At 39.2% G+C, this 25,940-nt stretch overlaps 1 protein-coding gene across 1 annotated transcript; it reads right to left on the bottom strand.

The window, feature by feature from the left end:
- Window positions 1-7,167: 7,167 nt before the first annotated feature.
- On the bottom strand, window positions 7,168-25,933 carry LOC108677449 (netrin receptor UNC5C; the record flags this gene model as incomplete). The annotated part of the gene is made up of 16 exons (XM_018165669.2): window positions 7,168-7,864; window positions 9,407-9,566; window positions 10,395-10,641; window positions 12,296-12,441; window positions 13,694-13,865; window positions 14,337-14,564; window positions 15,353-15,612; window positions 15,814-16,281; window positions 17,252-17,401; window positions 18,008-18,043; window positions 18,396-18,560; window positions 19,582-19,752; window positions 20,071-20,195; window positions 20,553-20,712; window positions 23,106-23,321; window positions 25,909-25,933. Coding segments are annotated over 16 exons (2,901 nt in total), but the record flags the coding sequence as incomplete, so codon positions are not given.
- Window positions 25,934-25,940: the final 7 nt, after the last annotated feature.

Below are 25,940 nucleotides of genomic sequence, written 5' to 3'. Positions count from 1 at the left end.
CATTTTCGATGCATTTGCTATATTTTGATCACAAATTGCCCAAGTCTGATACACAAAACTATTGATCTGCAAAACTATTTCGTTTACTCATATGATTGATAAGAATATTTAACCCATTTACTCATCAATCGATTATTTTATTCTCATTTAAAATTCCATTTAAAATTATATTCATACAATATAAAAGCCATAGTTTTCGATCATTCACCTACATCTCAATATCCATTCATACTATGAGGCACATTGTTCAATTCTTATCTTGGTTCTAATATCACTTTGAGCATCCCTTCATTATCAAGAATCGCTACGTCATAGCGACGCATCGTTTCGTCCCTTAAAACTTTTCAGTAAATCCTTGTGTGACTTCCACATTGGAGCGCACCATTTAGTGAATTTGTACTATATAGCGCATCATTTTGTGCCTACTTACGCTATTACACATAGTTTTTCTTCATTCCTACTCTGCAACGCATCGTCACTGCCACGCAATATCACATTATTTCGTTTATGTCTTGGTGAAGACATTAATGCGAGTGAATTATCAGGGCAGCTGACGCAGCGCAGGCAGCGTTCTGAGTACACTTCACACCCGTGGCCGCCATCACTTACGATGTCGGGGTCGTGGTCGTGACATCCGCGATGTTGGTTAATGCAAGTCTTTGTGGAAATTGTGCATGTAGAGTTACACGGTAGAGATGGATGTATTTTTGAGGTATAAGGAGCTTGATGATTATTGCCGTCCGTAGATGGCGGTAAAGGCATTGCAATCGGCAGTGCTACGTGTATAAGCTAAGTGTTCTCCATGAAGCTGGAAGTGCAGGAATCATTTTACGCCTGTTTAGTCTGTTTATTTCGTGAATGTTTAAATTTTTACGGTTTATTGCACATGTATTCTCCGAGTTTTCATGTTATCTGCTGATGGAGCTGGTCTTCGAAATGTTTTCATGAAGAAATGGTGAATTCCTTTTTTTCCTTATAAATTCTTGGTTTTACCAAGGCTTGCGTAAGACACAACCTCGCTGTGGGTTTAGGGTACGTGGGTAGTTGAGAGTCCTCTAATCTGAAGAGCACATCCCTCCTCAACACGTCATTTGAATGCCGTTAGCGCGCTAGGCCCTCGTCTCCGTGCCTGCTGCACACATCGCTTGGCTCGAGGGGAGACCCGGTGAGTGATACACTCCTGCAACATCGTCTTACAAGTGTGTGAAGTTGTGTCTAAACAATTATATTTATTTGACATATTAGGTTATTGAGAGATCCGTTATCATAATGGTCTACCGCTTTGAATATTAAAACCTGTATATGTCATCAACCTGCTGTTATATAGTGTCTGTTGAATTCATAGTAACTATATGACCTTGGTAATTGTTACAATCTACAGCCGTCTGGTTTTTGCCTGGAAAGAGAAGTGTATTTTTTCCATTCATATGATAAGTTACGATACTGAATTAATCTACTGAATTAGAATAATATTACTGGTCGAATAATAACGCTTGTAGGAAGTTTCCTGATCGCGTTTAAGGAATTAGTGCAATATAAATACGTACAGATTCAACTTTGGTCAGTAGCTTCTGTTCTCAAGAAAACGAGTATTCAATGCTTGTGTCACTCAAAGGCCATACTATCAGATAGTTACGTGTATTTAACTTTGTAAGCCGATCATTGACGAATTTTAGTTCTAAATCCACCAATCTCAATCGCGAAATTTGACGCTATGTCTACTTAGGCCGCTATGTCTACTTAGGCCGCTACGTTTACTCTGGCCGCTACGTATACCTTGGCTGCTACGTATACTTTGGACGTTACGTGTACTTCTGGCACCTACATATGTACTCGGCCGTTACGAGTACTTATAGGCTGAAGTTTGAAAATTTGAGCGAATTTTAATAGTACGGCCCCTGAAAACTTGTTATCTCTACATCCCAGTTGCTGAGGTAGCGGTCCGTAGAAGCCGCCTGTGCCACCCTCCGGACACCTGCCTCGGATTTACGCCGCTGCATCTCATTGCAGCAGTGACAAATGATCATGAGGTAGATCCAGAATTTAAATTTAATCCAGTGTAGGGATCTCAGCTGGGTTTTCGCTGCTTGCAGTATAGATTACGATAAATTAGCTTATTCTTTGACAGGCATTTGCCTCTTTAGAGGATTATTTTATAATTAAAACACAATCTAATAAAACGAGTCTAAGGTAGTAAAATATAAACCCTTGTGTTAAAAAAAGCGAATTCTTCAATAAAAAGGAATTTATCCATTTAAGAAAAGGATAAAAAGGAGAGGAGAAACAAACTTCAAAATATACAAGGAGTAAATTTCCTACGACTTCTGAAATAATGAATATATATTTTTCAGTTTTGGAAAAGTCATATGTACACACGAATAACACTGGGGATATCAGTTTTTGTTGAGTTAGATCTGACGCTTGTTTTTCAATAATTTTTGACGTCTGAATTTGAGGATAACCGCAGATTTTATCAATCAAAAAAATTTTTTTTAAATATAGGATAACTACTACGCTCCAAGATTTTCCGGCTAATTAGCAAGGTGGCTGAGTAAAAAAAGTAATATAATACTCATGTACAGTCTTCATCCGTTGACAAAGCTTTGCCAAATTGCTTCATGAAACCCAAATTTTTTGTGCAGAAGTGGAAATATAATGTTCTTTCTGGGTGATGGACAAGAACACAATATTTGTATAAATTATTATATTATATATTGTTATTTTCACAATGGGGTGTTGTACAATGTTTGGATCACCAGGTCTCCGGTCTCTTCTTGGCGGCCAATTCGACAGCATCCCAGCTAGGGAGCGCACTAGCTCTGCTCTCCCAGCTACACAAAAAGCAGTGATAGGATAGTTTGTGTATTTAAATTATCGACCAAGTAGGTAGCAGACCATTCGAAGGTCAATACAAATGATCCCTTAGTGATGTGAATTACGAAATATCAATAACTTTCTTTATGTCGTCATATTTTTCACGCAAACTGAATGCCCAGTTGAAACCTAACCAAATAAATTTACAGTGTCCCTTGCGTTATAGTGTAAAATTCTCAATTGTTCTATTAGACCACTTACATAATGGCAAAATATAAATCGTCCACCCTGAATTTATTGCAAAAATGCCCTTTATCGTATTCAAAAATATGACACCTAGGCACTCTTTTCAAGCGTTTTTTTCATTTAGTCGTGATGCTACGAACTCTGAGGCTTCTTTGGGCAGTCCCAAGTCTTGTACCAAATCATTTACGTTTTTCTGATCGAATACCTCGCGTTCGTGGTCATCTTCTATTTTGAAATCTTCTTCGTTGGAGGCGCTTTCATCCGCACCTTATCCGTATTCCCCTTCTTCCAAAGAATGGAAATTCATTGAAAACTCGCATGGGGATTTTAACTAAATGCGGCACTGGCCGCATTGCCAACAGTAAACTGGGATACTCTATCTTGAAGTATTTTTGTCTGTTATATCCTTATGTTTTTACTATACAAATGTCATAATCATTTGAATGATCTTGAAGCTTGTGTCAAACCATAAGTAAACCAAATCATAAGTAAACAAAGGTTTAGCGCATTAGCTCTGCTGTCCCAGCTACATAAAAGCACTTTGTGTAGTCAAGTTTTCGACCGAGTAGGAAGCAGACCATTTGAAGGTCAATACAAATTATCCTTTAGTGATGTGAATTACGAAATATCAATAACTGTCTTTATGTCGTCATATTTTTCACGCAAACTTAATGCCCAATTGAAACCGAACCAAATAAATTTGCAGTGTCCATTACGTTATAGTTTAAAATTCTCAATTCTTCTATTAAACCACTTACATAATGGAAAAATACAAATCCTCCACCTTGAATGTAGTTGAAAATTGTCCTAAATCGTATTCGAAAATATGATACCTAGGTACTCTTTTCAAGCGTTTTTCTCATCGAGTCGCGTGATGCTACAAACTTTGAAGCTTTTTTTTTGGACAGTCCCCAGTCTTATACCAAATCATTTTTTTTCTGATCGAAACCTTACGGACTGAGTCATCTTGAATTTCGAAATCTTCTTCGTTGGAGTCGCGTTCATCCGCACCATAGATCCTCATTTCCCTTTTTCCAAAGAGGAAAATTCATTGAAAACTCGCATGGGGATTTTAACAAAATGCGGCACTGGCCGCATTGCCGACAGTAAATTGGGATACTCTATTTTGAAGTTTTGTTTGTTATATCCTGATGTTTTTACTATACAAATGTTATAATCATTTGAATGATCTTGAAACGTGTGTCAAATCATAGGGATACCAAATACAAGGTTAGATCAATGCGTAAAGCATTGATCAGCACACAGTTTACACCCTTTTTTATATGTCCATGCTTTATTTTGACCACCAAGTTTCACATTGAAATAGGCAAAATATGTTTGTCGGACAGAAGTACTGATGCTTGTCAATTGACTGATAATGATAGAACAGCCATATATATTTATAATAATAAATCGGCACCTATAAAACGAACGTAACGTAATAGAAGAAAAGCAAGAACAGATGTGAAATCAGCATGCCCAATTCTATAGAAAACAGCTAAAAAATCTAGCTCAGCATAAATTGAGTTTCAAATTGTACCCCAGTGTAATAAGACGCTTTCCAGCAGCAGCTTGAACCTCACTCACGTCAGACGTCGATTATTTCTGTCGTTCACTGTCTATGCAAATACGGCGGATAATTTAGTCATTATATATTCGCCACGTTAATTTTTTTCCCAAGAAATGACGGACCTGGTAAGAAACCTTAGGTATACCAACCATAAATATGCAAATAGCACGTAGTTTCGTGTACGGTTGTCATGCGTGTCGAGTTGTGGTGTACAGCGAGACGAGTCTTCCTTCAGATTTCATTCCCGCCGTTGACGTTGTTTAGGCAAGGGCCATAATCTCCTCGGACACTCGAAGCAAACACAAAATCCCCTAAGAATTTTACTGCCAATAAAGAGACGGCGGTAGCGTAAAGGGGAAAGCTGTTGAAACTCCAAGCTTTTTTGCGTATAACGGCCCGAGGTAATCAGACAATGCCTGGGTCATCGTGTTTTTTGTCTCATCTCATCAGCCACAGAAAGAATAAACAGTTATACAATGATAGCCATGTCATCATATGCAGCAAACAATTAAGAGACTTTACGGGAATTTTTTATTTTTGGAAACTTATTGCTTGTGGCTATTGGATAATATATTATATGGCATTCGATTTCATAGGTGGTATTGATTCGGAATCAACTGAATACGTACGATGGGTCAGAAGTTTGTACACACAACTGTACATAAGGTTCGCTCGTTTGCGATGTTTGCCCAGTCCAGCCAATTACCGCTGAGCCGCGCGCGTCTGGGCTAACGGCAACGAGCCGTCGTACACTCCCACAGTCGTTAGCCCTTCCTAGTATACAGAGGAAAAAATCCCAAGTAAACTGAGAAGCAAAGTGAAGTAACGCATGCAACAGTTAATGTCCTCGACTGGCAGAAAACGTATATTGGATTTCCTCTTGAAAATTGTTTCCTCGACTAACGGGCGATCATGGTATTCTTTATTGGCAGCTCTATTTGTGACCTATATCTGAAAAATTAATTGGAAATCATCTATGGCACAACCATTTTCAATCTAAGATATAATGAATTAATTAATAGCAGTTAGAATCGACGATAAATTTTTTGTTATTATTGATATTATAGATTATCGTCTTATTATAGATGATATTCTAATCTAATAAGGCAGTTTAAGAAATCAGTATTATTATGGATAATATTTTAAGGTGATGAGGCAGATGAAGAGATACGTATTATTATTTTGGATGTCATGTTAATCTGATTACCATTAATTTAAAGGAAGAGAGAGAAAAAATTTTTTGTACGAATGTATATTCAAGTTTGTTTTATTACACAACGCTTTACAAACGCACCATATAATGTACAGTAATAGGACTTCTCATTCCTTAGTTACTTTCTACCAATATACAATCAATGTTGTACATATAACACGGACCATCTGAGGGTAGAAATGACGGACCGGAACAACTGAATGAGATACAACCGCGTCAGATGACCACCGCATTAACTCAACAAAAACATGCATATATTATAAAAAATATAACTCAGTACTCACTGCAGTGAGTGACAGAGAGCGCATTTTCTCGTCGACGAAAACTTGAGGTCACGGACTGACTCGCAGACGGACAGACAGACGGACATGACGAGCACAATAGTGCATTTTTTTCATAAATGAGAAAATGTGCTAAAACAAGTAATTCCTATAGCTTCCAATAGTTTATAAAAATGTACAGGATTTGTCGCCAGGACAAGATTTGTTATTGCACAAAGTAGATGAGTTAATTAGAAATTAGGTCTTTCCAACAATTAATTAATCACACGCTTTAGCAATTCACGTGCGGATTAACTTGCTGTTTACCAAAATTTTTGTTATTCCATATGTTGGACATACGACTAAACTTTGGATACTCTGGTTTTGCTGGTGTAATTTTCTTTGTAAGCAATTTTATTCTCTCAAATTTCTTATTTAACCTGTTTTATCATAAATGTTGTGGTAATTGAAATAAATAGGCTCCTGAGAAATATTAAAATCCGAAAAATCGAGTGGGCGACACGAGTAGTCATGGCAATTAATAAATATTTTACATTCCGAATTCTAATGACATTCAAATTATAGTACGATGAAAATCACCAGAAAATTCAGACGACAAAATACATGATTTAATGATAATCAGCATTTAATAGAGCATTCAACATTAATTCACATTAACCAAACATGGATTTCTATGTGAAAATTTCAATTCAAGCGAACGAATATACTGTTCCCTAACCTGGAAGTAGAACAATTAATACATTTAATTTTAAAGAAAAATGTTCAATTATTTACAAACTAGGTAACTTCAAGTATTATATTAATTTGTTTTGTCTAGATCTCGATTTCCACCTAACAAATTTACAAATACTAAACTTAGACTTCATGTATTGCTTAGGAGCATATAAAAAATTGATTCATTTGTATTGATCGTTTTGCATAGCTGGCACGCTTAAAAAAATTCGCTCACAGACGAAGAAAAATCGGCAAAAGTTAATGAATTATTTAATAAATGCCAGGATATGAATGAAATTTGCATCGTGTTCGTCAAAGTCTGCTTGCTGTTGTACTTATGATTTTCAGTGTAACCACTTTAATGGATGTGCAAAGAAATGGCACGCTCAGGGATACATACATAACGCGGCTCCCACAACCATATAACGCATCACATATTCCAGACACCGAACACTTACATCGAACACTGGACGGATAACGTCGAACAGTTTCCATAACAACAACTTCATCGCTAAAATGTTCCTTCAGTTAGCATTTATATCTAATAAACACCATTAATGCAGAGCTCCATCTAAACGTCCGGAAATTGTGTTTAATCTTACAAACCTCCTTGCTACTCTGCATATCAGTGCGCACAACATGAATATCGTAATTTTCATGGAAAAAAATTTGAATAGATATTTCTGAACCGAGTCTTCTATGACTAAAGGAATGCACGAAATAAATATGGGGAAGTTTCATACCGGAAGGACTTGTTCCAACTTGAAGTAACTTGTCGTAATTTGAAGAACGTAAAAAATTTGAACATAAGTTCATATCCAGGGTTGGCCCTATTTGGCAATTTTTGGCCTTTTTCATATCCAAGGCCCGGTGTGCGTCTCGAGGACGTGGGCCGCGTCAGGACGGCCCATGACGCGCAGGACGTTCAACAGATCCGTGACTGCGGACGCCTGCCGGTGCCGTGCCTCCCACAGGTCCAGGATGTGCTCAGTAGGGCTGTTCTTGCACGCAAAGTAATTCAGGTACCTGAGAGAGGAAAATTGACCATTGAAAAAATAATCATGGTAACCAATATCATATTTTAGGAGGAGATGTCTTCGTCATTTATTCGAAGCTCACGAATTAGAATAGAACCTCCACTGCCATGCAAGTTAGTTAGTTAGTTTAGTGGCCAAATGTTTACTAGCGCTTCAGCTATTTAGCTATCTCGCACCGAAAGTCAAGATGAACATCACCATAGAGGTTGAAGGTCTCAATTATTCATCACCCACAAGGGGCGGAAGGTCTCAGAAGTCCAGCCCGCTGAAGCTGGCTCGAGAGAAGCAGCGTTAGCATCTCAAAGAGACGAAGTGACAAGGAGGGACAGGTGAAAAGCAACAGAAACGAAGACACTCGAACAAGAGGTCGCTTACACGGGACGTCGGCCGCCCGCACGAGAGAGACAGAGAAGGGAAATGTAAGGAATCCTACCTACATAATAACTTAACCCCACAACTGAGACCTACAGTCAGACACCGCGAGCTCAGCGGTGGGGCGCTCAGGAACAATCCCCCTAGGAGCGCGAAATCCCATAGGACTTCTGACGAGCACAGACACCCGTCAGAATTCCCCCCTGAGGGGACACTGCCATGCAAGTACCTTGGGCGTCAATATAAGTAAAACTTCGAAGAAAAAATAAATATTTGGTCTCCCTGTCACGTCAGTCTACCCCGGGTTACTCTGCTGCATTCTGTTACTCCGAAATACTCTGCCACCGAGGGTTACCCGGTCTCGCCAGTTACCTCGGAGGGCTAACCTCCGACTCATCACACAAACTCCTGGTTCACAATCTAGAAACTAATAGCTAAAAAAATAATGCATGAATATTCATATGTCAATAGTGAGACGTGCAGCGTGTTTCTGAATATATGACATTTAATTTCACTCCTCATAACTTATACTGAATTAATAGTTAATTGACATATCTTGTCCAAACATGCCCATTGCTAGTATCATGTGCATAATGCATGAATACTTCTGTCGATATTGAGGCGCGCGGCAAGCATTTAAAACTAGACCGACGAATTACACTCCTTAGACCAGGGCCGGAATTCAACCCTTAATTGCCAACATAAAAATCCAGTTATCTAGTTGGTTACAACGATATATTATGCGCATCATACAATATTACATGTATAATGCACAATAATATTCGCACCTGTCGACATTGAGACGCGCGGCGAGCATTTAAAACTTAGTTAGTTGAATGCAATAATATATCATATGCATTTAACTATATTACACGTATAATGCACAATAATATTCGCACCTGTCGACATTGAGACGCTTCGAGCATTTAAAACTTAGTTAATTGAATGCAATAATATATTATATGCGTCACAGTATATTACATGTATAAATGTATAATGCACAATAATATTCGCACCTCTAGACATTGATACGCGCGGCAAGCATTTAAAACTTAGTGAGTTAAATGCAATAATATATTATATGCATCATACTATATTACATGTACAATGCAAAATAATAGTCATGTATCACAGTATATTACATGTATAATATTCACACCTGTCGACATTGAGGCGCGCGGCGAGCATGCGCCAGTCGTTGCCGCGCGCGTTAGGAGGGTCGAGGCAGCGGCAGAGCTCGCGACGTACGCGGGCAGGCAGACGTACGGGCCGAGGCTCGCTACTGAGCGCCACTAGTGACGACCCCGCTGATGATGACACTGCGGGGACAAACACCAGTGCTGTGTGGTGAGTATTGTTTACTTGTGTTAGTAGAGTTATATACCATTTATATTACTAGTGTTACTAGGTTTACGTTTATTTTTTTACAACACTTCTTTTTAACTTCACTTCTTGTTTTTTGTCTGTATGCTACAAATCTTATAATCGATATTTAACACAGTTCTACCTGTCCAATCGATCTCAAACTTTGCATACTTGCGTAATGTTGGCGACATTGCATGAATCAGTTGACAGAATAAATAATTTTGATAATTTAGAAAATTTTATATATAAAAAAATTGAAATTTTTTAATATCTGAAAATAAAATTAGAAATTCATTGTACATGTGTAACAACAAAGACACTGGATTGTTTAAAAGTGTTGTCTTCGAAAAGTAATTTTTAAACGCATATTATTATTAAGAGCGTAAATGACAAGTATATTCAGTATACCAGGTGTTCTTTATCTTCATAAGCTAGGAATCGGTAACGGAAAAAATTTGGAGCACTGGAAAATGTGTAGCGTTTTGGAGCAGAAGCTTTTTATAGCTCAAAGGCTCACAAGAAATTAGAATCAAACTAAAAAAATAAGATTCAGATATATCTTAAGCTTAAATAACAGAACACGAAGAGATACATAAATCGATTATGTATCAGAACGTAATATATCTAGAAAATTTGTACTTCCGAGTATAACAACTGGATCTGAATTTTTTATCTGAATCCGGAGATACAAACCTGATATTTCAGCGGAACAATGTTGAAAAAATTCATTCATACCAATAATTTCAAGACATTTTGAAACGAAATGGCGTCGTTTTTCTCACCTGTGGACGGTCTCATCAAGACATGAGCAGGCGAGTCAGTAACGGGCGCGTATGGGAAGTCCGTGTTGATCCTAGCGACCTGACAGCCGCTGGACGACGTCTTCTGCTGCGCGTACACTCGACAAGACAACGTACACGAACGTCCCGACGTCGACGCCCCGTCAACCAGACGCTCCAGCAGGAACGTTGTGGACACCCAGGGCAGTCCTTCGTCACCCCCACACCACAACCTCTCGAAGGAGATCACCTGAACGAGGGACAAGAGGACGGGCGTCAATAAACAGTGGGTTAAGTCGGTATTATTTAGTTTATTTTATTAGCAGTTCGAGATTGTGCTACTGAATTTTAAGCGGAAGTAGTAAGATGAATTAATATTTTATTACAAACAAGTAGTGTGTCCTAGTTGTGGAAATCTAAACAACTAGCGCATAAAATATGTCGCTATTCATCGGCCGTATTTCAGTACATTTTTATGTAATGAAGTATTATTAAATTAAACACAACCGAATCTGTACTAATTAAACGAACAGATCTCTTGAAAATACGTAAGTATCATTCCAACTAGTATTACCAAGACATTATCCAGGGTGGGGTAGAACCGATTGGGCAGTTTTAAGGCGAAATAAAAGAGTAATGGAGGTACACAAAAAAGAAAGTTTATTTTCCTCGAGGTTAGCATAACATACCATTTAAAATACTTATGTTTTGATAACAATATCAGGAAGATGGTGGCCGTTAGTTGCAACACACTGTTGGAGTCGTTCGAGGAAGTTTCCTACAGCACCAGCACTAAATGGCGAGGTATGGCCATAACCTCTGCAATAATCCGTACCCTTAGCTGCAGCTCTAGGGTGTGAGGGCGACTTCTGAACAACCTTTCTTTTAAATGTCTCCAAAGAAAGAAATCGCAAATGCTCAAATCAGGTGACCTCGCAGGCCACTGTAAATCACCCCTCAGAGACACCAGACGTCCGGGAAACATGCGTCTCAAAACATTGAGTGACATTCGGGCTGTGTGAGCTGTAGCCCCATCCTGCTGGAACCACATGTCTCCCAATGCTTCATTTTCAACAATGTTTTCCATCATGGGCTGCAAGAAATTTCGCAACATTGCAGCATAGCGATCGGAATTCACTGTCACGGTTACTCCCTCCTCCGAGAACGACTCCAACAGTGTGTTGCAGCTAACGGCCACCATCTTCTGATATTGTTTTCAAAACATGAGTATTCTAAATGGTGTGTTATGCTAATCTCGAGGAAAATAAATTTTCTTCTTTGTGTACATCCATTACTCTTTTATTTCGCCTCAAAAATGCCCAATCGGATCTGCCCCACCCTGTATTGCGAGTTCGGACATTAATCTGAGTCACGAGTCTGTTACCATTTAATACACAACTCTCTTGTTTTCATCTCAATTCAAGGAAATAAAAGACAACTTCAATTAGAACGCAAGGACATGACAAGAGATCGAGGTGCTGCAAGGACATGACAAGAGATCGAGGTGCTGCAAGGACATGACAAGAGATCGAGGTGCTGCAAAGACATGACAAGACACCGAGGTGCTGCAAGGACATGACAAGAGATCGAGGTGCTGCAAGTACATGACAAGAGATCGAGGTGCTGCAAGTACATGACAAGAGATCGAGGTGCTGCAAGTACATGACAAGAGATCGAGGTGCTGCAAGGACATGACAAGAGATCGAGGTGCAGTAAGGATATGACAAGAGATCGAGGTGCTGCAAGGACATGACAAGAGATCGAGGTGCTGCAAGGACATGACAAGAGATCGAGGTGCTGCAAGGACATGACAAGAGATCGAGGTGCTGCAAGCACATGACAAGAGATCGAGGTGCTGTAAGGATCACAGGATAATGAAGGCCTGTAAGCTCCGCAGTACTCACTTGATTGGTCTGATCTTGAGCAAGTTTCCAGCCCTGCGTAATTTCGTCCAAACTTAAGACAAGGTCTGCACCGTTGTCGTGCAGGTAAAATCTCTTAGGCTTGTCTAATAGGCTTGCTCCGCGACTCCGCTCCAGCGCTGTGATACCTGACAAAAGTTTTTTGAACATTTTACTGATAGATAGGAAACAATTAAGATGTTCTACATTGATAAGAAGGAAGATTTTGTACGCCGCTGACCTAGATTAAACAAAGTTCTCGCCCGACATCATTACAAAACAAAAAAAAAAATGTCCAAAGAAGTCTTTCCCCTTTCGTTGCCATCTTGGACTCCTTTCTCTGTCCACGCTTTCGACAAAAAATTTTCTGCTAGACGCACACAACAACTATTCAAACTTCACTACAAAAACCTATTAATAATTTTTGAAGCTTTGACGGCAATGCCCTTCCTGAGCCCACTCATTAAGCCCACTCGACCATCGAGTGGGTGCGTGACATACATGATGTCTTCACTCATCAGATGCGCGTAACGAGAATTACGATATAAACATTAACTCCTGGACGGATTAAGAAGTAACCTCGGTGTCTCTCACCTGATAAACGTACAACAACAGTCATTATGTCTCATGCAAATAAACCTTATAAGTCTTGATGTTGCACTCTTATGATGTACATAGGCTACGAAGTTTCTCTCATGCGTTGCGAATTGCAACAATTTCGATGTGTGTCTCTGAATGTACGTTTAATATATTAAAGTTTCTCACTTTATTTGTGTATTACAACAGATACGACGTCTCATTCTTAAGGATCTTATAGCAGCTTCTCTAGGCATCTCACTCCTAAGTAATTACTTAATACTTTAGCCTTTGAATAATGTCTGTCTCGACAATCCCCTCTTGGTCGAGGAGCGTATACGCAGCAATGTGTTTTGAACACCAATTTCTCGTACAACACAGAGTGACAACACCCACTTTGAAGTTGCGTTTATTAGTAATCATGAAGTTTCCTTCTTAAGTTTCACATCAGCCGCAATACCTGATCACTAAGAAGATGCAAGTCGATCATTTTGTCTCGCTAGTGCAATGCGTTTCAGAATGCCTCGCTCCACATATACGGATGTTCATACGCCTCACTCTTGAGTTACACATTAATCACTACGACTTTGCTGAGGTGCTCATTAATCACTATGTCTCACTCTTGAAGCGCGCATTAATCACTACGTCTCACTAATGAGGCGCGCATTAATCAATACGTCTCACTCTTAAGGTGCGCCGCAGTGTCGGGCATTAATCACTACGTCTCACTCTTAAGATGCGCCGCAGTATCGGGCATTAATCACTACGTCTCACTCTTAAGATGCGCCGCAGTATCGGGCATTAGTCACTTTCACTACGTCTCACTCTTAAGGTGCGCCGCAGTATCGGGCGTGACGTGAAGTGTGACGGTCATGTGACCGTTCATGTCGGGCGGTGGGGCAGCCGCTACGACCCTCAGGGCCTTCACTGCCGGGGAGGTCCCAGCGCTCTCCCCCAGCAGCACGAACTGCTGCAGGCGCTCTGTCATCAGGTACGCCTGATACCAACACCGGTGCAGTGTAGATTAGGATTAATGGTTTAAGTAAATGGGAATAGTTTGATTAATAATCCAATAAGTATTAGTTGTAATTTGATTATTAGCTAAAATTTCCCATCCTCTCGCACGTGCAGTAAATTTTCCGCTGTTAGCTGCGACTGATGGAAGCGACATGAGCACAGCGATTGGACCTGCATTTATATTATCAATTTTTTTACAGAGGTCAAAGTGATATTGTAGATTTATTTTATTTTACTTTTGACACTATAACTAAGAAAATTACTCCAATAATATCTTCAATTTCTGACTTTTTCATACACTAACCTAATGATGTACAAGCCTTATGAAATACTAAATATAAATAACGCATCAAAAAACAATGACAGCGGCAAAAATGAGTATTATTCAAATAGCAAACAATATTACCATTACCTAATGAAAGAGCAAGGAAACATAACCTTGTTTTCCCACCTGCTGTCCGTCGAGCTGCGTGTAGACGGGCGTGTCCACCCTCTCTTCCCCGAGGGTGATGAGCTTATGCCAAGACTTCTCAGGAGACGCTGGCGAGTCCTGGCAGGTGTAGAGGTGTATCCTCCACGCCGTGTGTAGCACTGACGAGCTGTGCTCGAATGATAGGATAACTGGCTTCAGGAGCTTCACTGATGACGGTCCGCAGCATATGACTGGACTCAGCAGCGTCTGTTAAATAAAGACAAGACGGGACTCAGCAATGTCTGTCAAAGAAAGACATGAGGAGACTCGGTAATGTTTGCAACAACAGACAAGACGGGTTTCAGCAGTGTGTGTCAACGAAAGACAAGTAGAGACTCCCAATGTATGTCATAGAAAGACAAAAGGAACTCAGTAATGCCCGTCGACAAAAGATAAGACGGGACTCTGCAAGTAGCCAACGAAAGACAAGACGGGACTCAACAGTGTCTGTCAACGAAAGACAAGACGGTTTTCAGCCCTGTCTGTCAAGGAAAATGAAGACGGGACTCAGCAGTGTCTGTCAGCGGAAGAAAACTAGCTTCATTTCAAAATTGTTGCTTGAATGGTCGATTTAAGGACACTTCAGGGGAGACAAATAACTAGAACATTTATTCATTACCTGAACAACTTCAGCCGATCGATTGAATTTTTCTGATAAAATAAAAACCAACTCTGTCACGTTTTTAATTTTTAACTTAATATTTTATCTGTAAGTATTAAACTGATCAAAGAAAGTTATCGCCATTATCCGTACGATATCGCTCAATTAAAAACAGAGAGTACGTTAAAAAACAATGAGTAAATTTTAAACCAATTGGAAGCAATTGAACATAAGTTTCAATGCTGGAAGTGTCAAGCATATGCAATCCATTGTATATAAAATTCGGAAAAATTTCTTTTCAGGCACTGATAAATCTATAACTGGAAACTGTAAATGTAAGTAATTAACTTTTGCGCTTTTGAATTATTTATAAAATCTGGCACACTTGACTCACTTGTCGCTGCGTTAGAGGTAGAGACACGTTGAGGCGTAACAAGACGCCAATGAAGAGCTTATAGCTTGTGTCTTGTGGGATGGCGCCTTCTGGCACAGTCAGTGACACTCCATACTCTGGTACCACTAATCTACCTCCAGCATCTCCAACCATCTCCCATACCACCGTGTCGTCTCCCTCGCTGCCGCCGCCCCCTGCTATTCCTCCACTAAATATTAAACTATCCTCTGCTTCTGAGTTGGTGCTTGTGTGAGAGTAACCTGAGGTAGAGAAGGATTGAGAGATAATTTAAAGGTATTTGTTGAGTGACGGATCGAGGGGTATTATGTGCATAATACATCAGGTATATGTAAATATATTTCAATTCCATTTACACTCATTAACTAATCTATAACCAGACATTGTGTCGCTATTAAGCCTAAGACAGAATATGATTCCGACTTAAAATTGTCTAGATTTACCTGACGAGTCGCTAGCGTAGGAAAGAGGAGACGCGCTTCTGCCAGATTTCTGTAAGGAACTTTCAGGCGAATGATTGTTTCGGGAGGGACCGGCACCAAACCCGTGCACCCGCGTCACCGTGTTGGAGGCCGACGGGAGCAAATGAAGCCCCTCGGTCGGGGAAGGTGAATCCAAAGATGACCTGATCAACGGCAAGTCGTAAAGGTGTTCCGAGGGAGGCACTGCGTTCTCCGACACTGATCCAGAATCGCCAGGTACCGGAGTCGAGTAATGGGCGCCACTGTCTCTTGATGATTTGGCGTCAGTATTCGGTAGTGATGCCACGGCGGCAGAATATACTGTTCGCTCGACTATTCTTCCGCTGGCCAATGTGTTGAGGGTGGCGTTGATGCCGTGGGTTAGGTCCGGACCGAATACGTAAGATTTCTTTTCGGCTGTACCTCCGGCGTAGAAAGGAAGAGGGTAATCTGTTACGGGGAAAAGTTACTTGCAGGAATTACTTAACAATAGCAAAATTTGTAACGACATGGTTTCTAAAACGACACATACGGCGTTATTATTTCATATTTGACAGTTTTATTTATGTTTATTACAACCAGCGTCAAGGGAATTATAATTGGAAGGGCCAGGTGTCGAAGGCTTATTTATTTGTGCATGGGATAATCTCTAAAAATGTAAATGTTTTTGAAACACGCGAGACGCGTTAATTAATTATCAAAAGAACAATCCGTTGACCGATGATGTGACCGTGTCGTCCCCCACGCACACGCGTCCCCCAAAGAGGGGGGCGGGGGCGTCACACGCGCGGGAGCTGCGCTGGGTGCAGTCGGGACCACATGTGGACCACTCTCCCCACGCCGACCACGCGCCGTCCACAGCTATATAAAATCAACCAAAATTCGCTGATACCTAAATTCATACAAATTCATTTCCATTTATCCGACACGTAAATAAAATTCATCTCACTCTTATTTTTGCTGTTTTTTCTGGCACTTTCTTAAGCCCCCTCAGTTAAATGCAAAAAATACGGATTTTTCCGTTACGATGTTTATATAAGTCAATAACTGATGTATGCGTTAATAAAACGAAATTTTTAATTGTTTTGTGACGATTTTTACCAAGCCACGAACTGTACAATAACGACCATCCAACAGCTAGCTACTACAACCTGTTTAGTATCGACCATTATTATTCTTAATTTACATTATTATTATTATTTGTGCATGGGATACTCTCAAAAAATATAAATGCATTTGAAACACACATGACGAATTAATCAATTATCAAAAGAACAATCCGTTGACCGATGACCACATCCACATTTATCACAATCTAATTCTGAAATTTTTACCCAAATACAATAAAGCTTGAAGATGATCAAAATAGCTACTCATTATTAATGGAATTTTAACAAATAAAATAACGAATTTAACTGACCGGACACAGCGGCTTCGTAGAGCACTCCGTTTTGCCTGCTCTTGGATGTGTATTTCCTAAGGACGAAGAAGAAAAGCAGCAACACCAGCGGCACCAACACCGCGAGCACCACGATCAGGGAGATGTCTTGTCGCACCGCCTCGTCCCGAGCTATTATACGATGAAAAATAAAAATATAATGAAAAACTATTATACAATGAAAAATAAAAATATAATGAAAAACTATAATACAATAAAAAAATAAAAATACAATGAAAAACTTATCTATAGTTGTTCAAATTATTATATTTGACAATAATGGTGAGAATTGAAATGCAGTGTTCACTAATAATACACGAGTTTCTTCATTTGAGGCAATTGAGCTTCTCTAATTTATTTACTGGATTTGAAGTTTTAGGGTTAGCCATGATCGGATTAGGGACAACGGCCTTTGAAAAAACGCAATTTTTTAATCACAACAATTTCCAAATACTATTAATCCCGGGCAACATCGGGATAACTTTTTAGTATACTATGAGTTTTATGAAGTTGTGCAGGAGCGTGAAACTTGGGATCAAGGCAAGGTACTTTATAACAAACAGCTGCCAACGCCACTTGGCCGCGCTCGTTCATACTGTATTTTACATATTCAAAAACTATTTGAGGCATAAAAAAAATTATATTTTGCTTTGTCCCGGTTCATTAACATTGATATTATAAATGTTAACGTTTTTGTAATCAGGATGTACAGAAATTAACAAAAATTTGCTAACCTACCTTTCTTAGTGAAGCCTTCTCCGTACATGTTGGGTTCTGCAAGTGAAAATTGAAACAGTACCATGATAAGAAATAATTTGAATTTGTGTTTATACCTTATATGTTTGTACCTTCCACTCATATTCACACCATTTACCGCAGTCATGCACTATTCGAATCAGAAAACAATATATACTTGCGCAATTTTCTCGGTCCATGAGTCTTGAAGGGTCTATGATCAATAACATGACTGACACGCAATCTCCAAATTTTCTTCGCTGTTTTATTAATTGACACAATCTATAATGTTTAAGATATTACAGTTGTATAGCACCAAGTTACTCTATGTAATTTGTTCTTATTTTAGCTTAGGATTAAGATATGAATTCAGCGGAAAAAGTTTACTCACTCATGCACATGCCGCCAGTGCAGTTGCGCGTGACCGTGTCGTCCCCCACGCACACGCGTCCCCCAAAGAGGGGGGCGGGGGCGTCACACGCGCGGGAGCTGCGCTGGGTGCAGTCGGGACCACACGTGGACCACTCGCCCCACGCCGACCATGCGCCGTCCACAGCTAAATAAAATCAACCAAAATTCGTTGATACTTAAATTCATACAATTTCATTTCCATTTATCCGAAACGTAAATAAAATTCGTCTCATTGTTATTTTTGCTCTTATTTTCTGACACTTTCTTAAGCCCTCGTCAGTTAAATGCAAAAACACCTATTTTTCCAGGACAATGTTTATATAAGTCAATTACTGATGTATGCGTTAATAAAACGAAATTTTTAATTGTTTTGTGACGATTTTTACCTAGCCACGAACTGTACAACATCGACAATCCAACAGCTATCTACAACCTGCTTAGTATCGACCAATATTCTTCTGAAATGGAAACTTCAGCGCGCCGTAGAGAGTAATCCTTGCTGCATTCAGGTTTTCATCAGTTATATCTATGTGATTTTAGCCATAATTTATGAATAAATCATCTCATGTGATAGGACTGATCGCTGTAAATTCCACATTACTCAAATAGATGGAAGTATCACATCTGTGTAAATTTGAATAGTATATCAACTCTTTGAAATTGCTATCAGCTCCTTAAACGAAATCATACAGTAGCATATCATTCGGTAATAATTACATGAAGGTGATGGGAATAAATCGAATCTAAACTTTCTTCATCAATACCCACCGATCGTAGAAACTAATTTAGACAGCCTAGATAAAATTCACTAGATAGCCTAGATATAATAGATGTTACATAAATTATATTACACATAAATAATTGCTCTGTCTGCTCACTCAGACATAGAACGAACGAAAAATTCGCAGCAAAGAGAGCTTCCGGTGAGCCGCTCAAAGATCTGTATTTAAATATTTAAATTTTTGCATTGCATTGCTCTAATAAAGTTTCAAACACAATTTTACAATAAAGTTGAAAATACTAGGCTTATACAAAATACAGACTTATAATATAATAATTAATAATATTTATTATAAATAATATAATAAATATTATATAAATAGGCTTATGAAAAATTCATATCATAATACGAATATACTTATTCGTAATGTAAATGCAAAACTCACCCGGACACGGCACTCCGGTCGCGCACTCTTTTTTCTGGAAGGCTGGGTCGCGACATGCGGGGCCGCCGGCCGCGGGGGGAGCCGTGCAGGTGCGGGTGCGTTTCTGGTGCCCCGTGCCGCACTCAGCGCTGCAGGGCGACCATGCTGACCACTGTGTCCATGTGCCGTCCTCTGAAGGGTTTAAATGGAATTTCCATTTGCATTTGGCCCTAACCAAGAGGTGAATTTATTACCCAGAAGTTATACGCAAGTTCGGCGTCAGGTACTTTATTATAATTTATTATTTTCGCACCAAATTAGCCTTTGATTCAAAGTGTTTGAAATTTTGCATATCCCATGTTTTTGAGTTAGAACAATTTCTGTTCAATTAACTTAAGAATTTATTGAGCTCTAACTTATAGTACTTTATAAACGATTTTTTTCTAATTTCATCTAACTTTTGTCGAATAATATTACAGTCTCGGTAGGGTATAATAAATTTAAACTCACTGTAGACTTTGAGAAACGCTGGATCAGAAACGCGCTTTGCGGCGACGTTTTCTGCGACGCACGAATAATTCCCGACGTCGTCTGGCCCAGCAGAGAGCAGTAGCAGCGATCCCTCCGACGACACCCTGATTCGTTTAAATACATTGAAACGTTAATGTAAATTTCAATTCATTTCCTAGGAGATGAATATTTTGAGAGAGAAGTGATCTATAAAGAAGCAATGCAAAATGTGTAATCACTGTTCCAAAAAATATAGCAGGTGAACGCGAAAATCATGCTATTTTGATCCAGTTGAATAAAAAATAAAAGCAATCACTTAAAACTTGCTTGCAGGTAAGTTAACATACCATCCAATCTCATTGAATCAACCATTGTCTATAGAAAAACTCGCTGAAGCCGTTAGGTCTATCTCGCACTTAACACTTGTCTGTAGTTGGACTCGAGGTTGAAGTCGATGGTCCTGCCATTGACTCAACACTTGCCTGTAGTTGGACTCGAGGTTGAAGTCGATGGGCTTGTCATTCTTGAGCCAGAGGGTGGACGGCGGAGGTTGTCCCTCCGGCGGCAGGCAGCGCATCTCCACTTGGCTCTCCAGTGGCACGGACCGCGAGTACGGCGGCTCGAAGAAGTGCCGACGCAGATCTGTCAAGCAAATCAGATTGTTCCCTAAAAGTATTGAGTGAAAATTCATTTCAATTTTTTTCTATCTTTATCTTATCTAGTGGACTCAGTAAAATTGATCCCAAATTTATAATTGAACCATCTTTAAGCAAAATTGGCAAAGGAAACAGCTAAGAGCAGCCAAGTTTAAAAGCTTCCACTTTAAAGTCTCCGTGGTCATGATATCAAGAATCTAATGGGATCTTGGCCTCTCGATCGTGCACGGTTGCAGCAAGAGAGCAGAAGAGAGAGGGAGTCATAGAGTAAAATCCACATCTTATGAGAGGAACGGCCACTTGTGCATGACAGAGTGTCCGTTCTCGAGAAGCTGGAGGAATGAGGACGATAATTTGCCCTACGTAGTGTAGATGGTAGCGGAACGAAGCGGTGCTTTCTATTGCCACAAAAGGATTTGGCCGGACAGTAAAGGAAGCCCTGAACCAGTTATCATGGAGCATCATTTCAGGGCGCTCAATAATCATCTGATCGGAACTGATCGACGGCTCTTTATGTGAACGACTCAACTTGAAGCCTTATTTGGTGCATAGTTCCTCTGGAAATAGCCTTGCAACCCGAATGCTAACTGCCATGCAGGCTTCAAAGTTCATAATTTAAATGGTACCTAAGAGGCATCGTAGCAAAATGTAGAGAATATAAGAGGGGAAAAGGCGATACAAGTCATTCAGACCATGTTTGGAATTCTTACAGAAAAAATAACTCAACTATTTCATTTCTCTCAGCAGTCACGAAACACGAAAGGTCAAGAAATTTCTGTACGTTAAAGTCACCCCATGAAAGGGGTGACTTTAACGTACACCCCGTTGCAAAGTTGTGGATTTCAACATGTTAACCTGAAAACATCTTCTTTTGTGTATAATATAATAGAATAATAAGTAGAATATAATAGAATGATAGGTAGAATTGGACGGAAGAAGCTTGATTGACCTTTCTAACCGATGTAAATAGTCGCTATCAAAAGTTTTCAATAAAAAACGCAATGTATGGCCAGTTATTTACCCAGCGATTCATATACAATAGAGTTAATTCTTCTTAATTGGACTGCTGATATTTCATTATTTTTAACTTTCTTCTACTCGAAGAAATTGCTCGATTACTTACAATCTGAATTAACTGCATCTACACAAATTTTCTTCACTCCATTCACGAGAAAAACACTTCATACGCTCAAGGCACAGTGATTGAGCATTGCAAAACCAACACTACTAAAACCTTCAATTATCAACGGAGTCAGTAATAAGAGCAGCTTTGGAAACTTACAAGATAAGACCGGCTCTAATCCTTGAAAATTTGCTCTTTAATTGACGAGCTACTCAATTTGATACCGGGCGATGCGTTTTTGCCGTTTTTCAAGCGATCAGCATTTTAGGTTAAACAACCGCCAAGCCGCAAAATGATATAGAATTATGCAAATAAGTGGTTCACAGTTGCGTACGCAACGCATCGGCGTCTGAATAACAAGACCATTGTAGGAATTTCCGATTGTGTGCTGCGGAATTCATAGAAAAATTTAAAAATAATACTGATACTTTTATGCAAATAAGTAAAAAATTTGTACATAACATTCATTTCATAATAAATAATATATAAATAAGAGCCTGTTGAAAATTAATCAGTTGAATTTGAACAGCGTAGTTATAAATTTCTTGGTTAATAGTAGTAAAAAATGCTTTTCAAATAGACAAAACGGGGCCCTTCAAAAAGAATGCTCTTAATGCTAACTTAGCCAAAAGTCCTAAAATCTACAACATCATCATAAGATATTATTGCCTGCTTCTTTTACCTTCCCTCTTCTCTCCAGACGCCGCTGGGCGCTGTTCCTATAACTCGGGCGCCGGGCCAAGCATACGTTCCATTTAAAGCAAGAATTAATAACCGTATGTCTCGATAAACGATAGGGAGTGGGCTGGTTGCTTGGGTCCACCCAAACAGCCACCATGACGAGGTTGGCCCGACATAGGTGGAGTCCCCCATGCCCGTATCGTGCCATCTAGTGGCCAGATGCAGCCATACATGGTAAGACTGCTTTCTTAGCTAACAGAGATACCTCTGCTCGCAGACGCATTATATAGCTGCTGCTGAGCAGACACATGATTGGTAGGGGAATAGATAGATAAGCTTAGATCATCCGTGGCACGTGCTTTTGAATTGCTGCTAGTGAAGAGAGAAAGACCATTTGGAACGAACGGTCGGTCTTTTATTTTTATTCGTTGTAGTGTGTATCAATCAATGGGCAATTTGGGTTCCATTTGTTACTGTAGTATAAAAAGTGTAGTGCGAAACAAAAACCAAATTACATTGGATGTTATTGTTTACATTACATTATATTTAAATAGAAAAACGAATGAATTACTTACATGCGATGGACACAGAGGCGGAGAAGCTCGTAGCCTTGACGCCCTTAGCGTTCCAGGCGTTGCAGTAGCAGGAGTAGCCGTCGTGGCCGAAGTATTCCTCGACCTGCTCCCTGGTCACCATAAGCTTTGCTTCCACCTGCTGTGTTCCTGAGCTGACATCTTCCACCGTCTGGTCCTTGGAGTCTGGCCATGTTGCGCCATTACACTTGAAGCGCACTGCAACGGAATGCGCTCTCCAAATCAGACATCGATGCTCCTATTGAACAATATATATTTTCTTATTAACATAATTAAGTTCATAGCAATGGATTTGTGAGAGGTTTGTTCGTTATCTGCTGGTTTTTCCATCAATAGAACATGTATCTAGTTAAATTTAAACTACTTTGCCAGTTAATGACAATAGAGAACCATGAGAAGGCGGCACCCAGCTAGAAATGTCGTTACTCTTACAAAACAATAGGCTATATTATTGAAGTGTATTTATAATTCTCTTACAGGATGTGGTAACTATGAAACGGCGAAATATTACGATGCATCCAAAGTTCGTCTGTTCAAAGCTTCGCGGAAATTTTCAAACACAGGTTGCAAGAAATGGACAACAACTGAAAAAAATAAGGAAAAACATCTGATTTTACTTGATAATTCTTGAAACTATTTTTTAATGAATTCTCATGGATTTCTCTCCATGTCAAATTTCTCGTAAGTTCTTTTTGTATAAACAAAGAGATATAACAATTGAATTAGCTTTGCCCAAGTGGTTTGAATTAAAATATTCTCCAACGGTAATAACTCTTCCATCTTCAATTGATTACTTCGATGCGAAACGTCACCTGAAATTAATTGGATGATTAAATTTATGGGAAACTTCACTAAGATCTCGTTGGCATTAAAGACTTAAAATCCTAAATACTATAAAAGAAACCCGCAAGCCCCTAGCATCGATGCCTCCTCGATAACAATGGGCGACGGGATGTCAAATAAATCTTTCTTATAAGAGATGCCAACTTATTAACGAAGAACTCAAGGGATGCTTGGCAGCGACAATCGGCGGCCTACAACATTTTCAACGGAGATATTTTAATGATCTAAGGTAAAAATGCGGGTTTTATAGCTTGGCTTTTGATATTAGAGACTCGTATAAGTGGGGATATTAACGCTGGGGCCGGATAGGAATTGTCGTAAATCATCGAGCTGAGGCTTTAATTAGCTGCATAATAATTGATCGACCATCTGGACCTCCCGCGCCGGCGCTGTCATTCCGACTCTTCGAACGCCGCCAAATATCTCAGCGCGGTGGCCGAGGGCGCTTACTTGTCGCCAAGTCACAGGAAAAATGTTATCGTAAACCTTCAATTATCCATGGAATTAATATCTTCGGGATCTGCTTTCAAGCTAAAAGTGTATATACTCAATAAGATTTCTGAAAAAAGTAAACATCATTACTTTCTTCAACGAAATTTAAAGTTAATTAGTGGACTCGCCTCAAATTATGTTGATTGTGTTTAGCATTATTATACTACATTCAAATTAATATTTTTAAACATTTATAATAATTGGAATCTTATTAAAATTTGTTATTATTAATAAATTAATATTGATAAATTATTATGTTCTTCAAACTAATCGTGTATTGCAAAAAACCCTGTGTGGAAGAGTATCATTTTTAATTACAGAATAGAGGAAATAACTTACCAGAATAAACTCTGGGAGAATGAGAGAACAATGCATGAATATAAATGTACAAAATTGAATGTTATTGAAGGCCTGACCATTTGAGTGGCAATTTTAGGCTCAACCCTGCAGTGTTGGGTTGTAATTACCTGGGGTCAACCCTCCGTCGTGGGTGGCGTTCTTCGAATATTTCTATTGAATTTAATTTTTTTATCAACCTAACAATCATAAAACGGCATTTAATTATCAAGAGGTTTCTCAGACGTATGAATCATGAGCGCTAAGTTTATTTCATGTAATTTATATTAAGTTTAGTCTATGCTGTCGAATATTGCATCGAGATTTCATAGCTTGCTGAGTGCAAACCAGATATAACCTTAAACATTTCCCTTTAGTTCAGTTTCTAGACGAACGTACAGTAATCCCAAAAATGTAATATCATGAAAGTGAATTTGAATAAAATAGTGACCGATTCTTAAATAAAACAAAATATCGATGTTGAATGCAAAATCGAAATTCCATAAATGCAAACTGTAAATCATTTATAAGTGATTTAACATTAGAACTCCAAATATACTAGAACTCCAACAGGTCTCAGCTAATACTTCATAATCCTCTTCAATACGTAAATGTTGAGAAATAATTCAATGATATAAAGAGCTATAAATAATTTCCCTACTTTAAGAGCACTTTATCAATAATGAACAACATTTAGAGCAAGAGTCAGTCAAGCAAAGACCCCATGTAGCCACGTTCAGCCATGGTCGTAGCCACGCTACGGCACCCGGGACGCAGCAGCGGCCAACAAAGCCAGGTTGTGTCACGCCAGTTAGCGCGTGATGGATCGCTGGTCTGGGCCAAGTTACTGAACATTTTTGCGGTCCATAGGAAATTGGTTCGGCTTAATATTGTGCTCGATTGAATATTTTTCAAAGTGCGTGAAAAAAATTCACAGAGTATAGGCAATCTAGGGGGAAATCACGTCATTTATTGAATACCAAGATCAGTAGCTAGTTTTAATTGTAAAATGATTACTACATGTTTTCAAGTTTCATGCTCACATTTCACACCTAAAACTTTGTACTACCATTGAATGCATGCAGAGCCTGACAAACAAGCACCGCATACTAACCCTTGACTGCATACTGATCCCGACACTTTCTT

The sequence above is a fragment of the Hyalella azteca genome, unplaced genomic scaffold (assembly GCF_000764305.2).
Source record: "Hyalella azteca isolate HAZT.00-mixed unplaced genomic scaffold, Hazt_2.0.2 contig9518, whole genome shotgun sequence".
Classification (NCBI taxonomy): domain Eukaryota; kingdom Metazoa; phylum Arthropoda; class Malacostraca; order Amphipoda; family Hyalellidae; genus Hyalella; species Hyalella azteca.
This window is presented reverse-complemented; position numbering and strand designations above follow the sequence as displayed.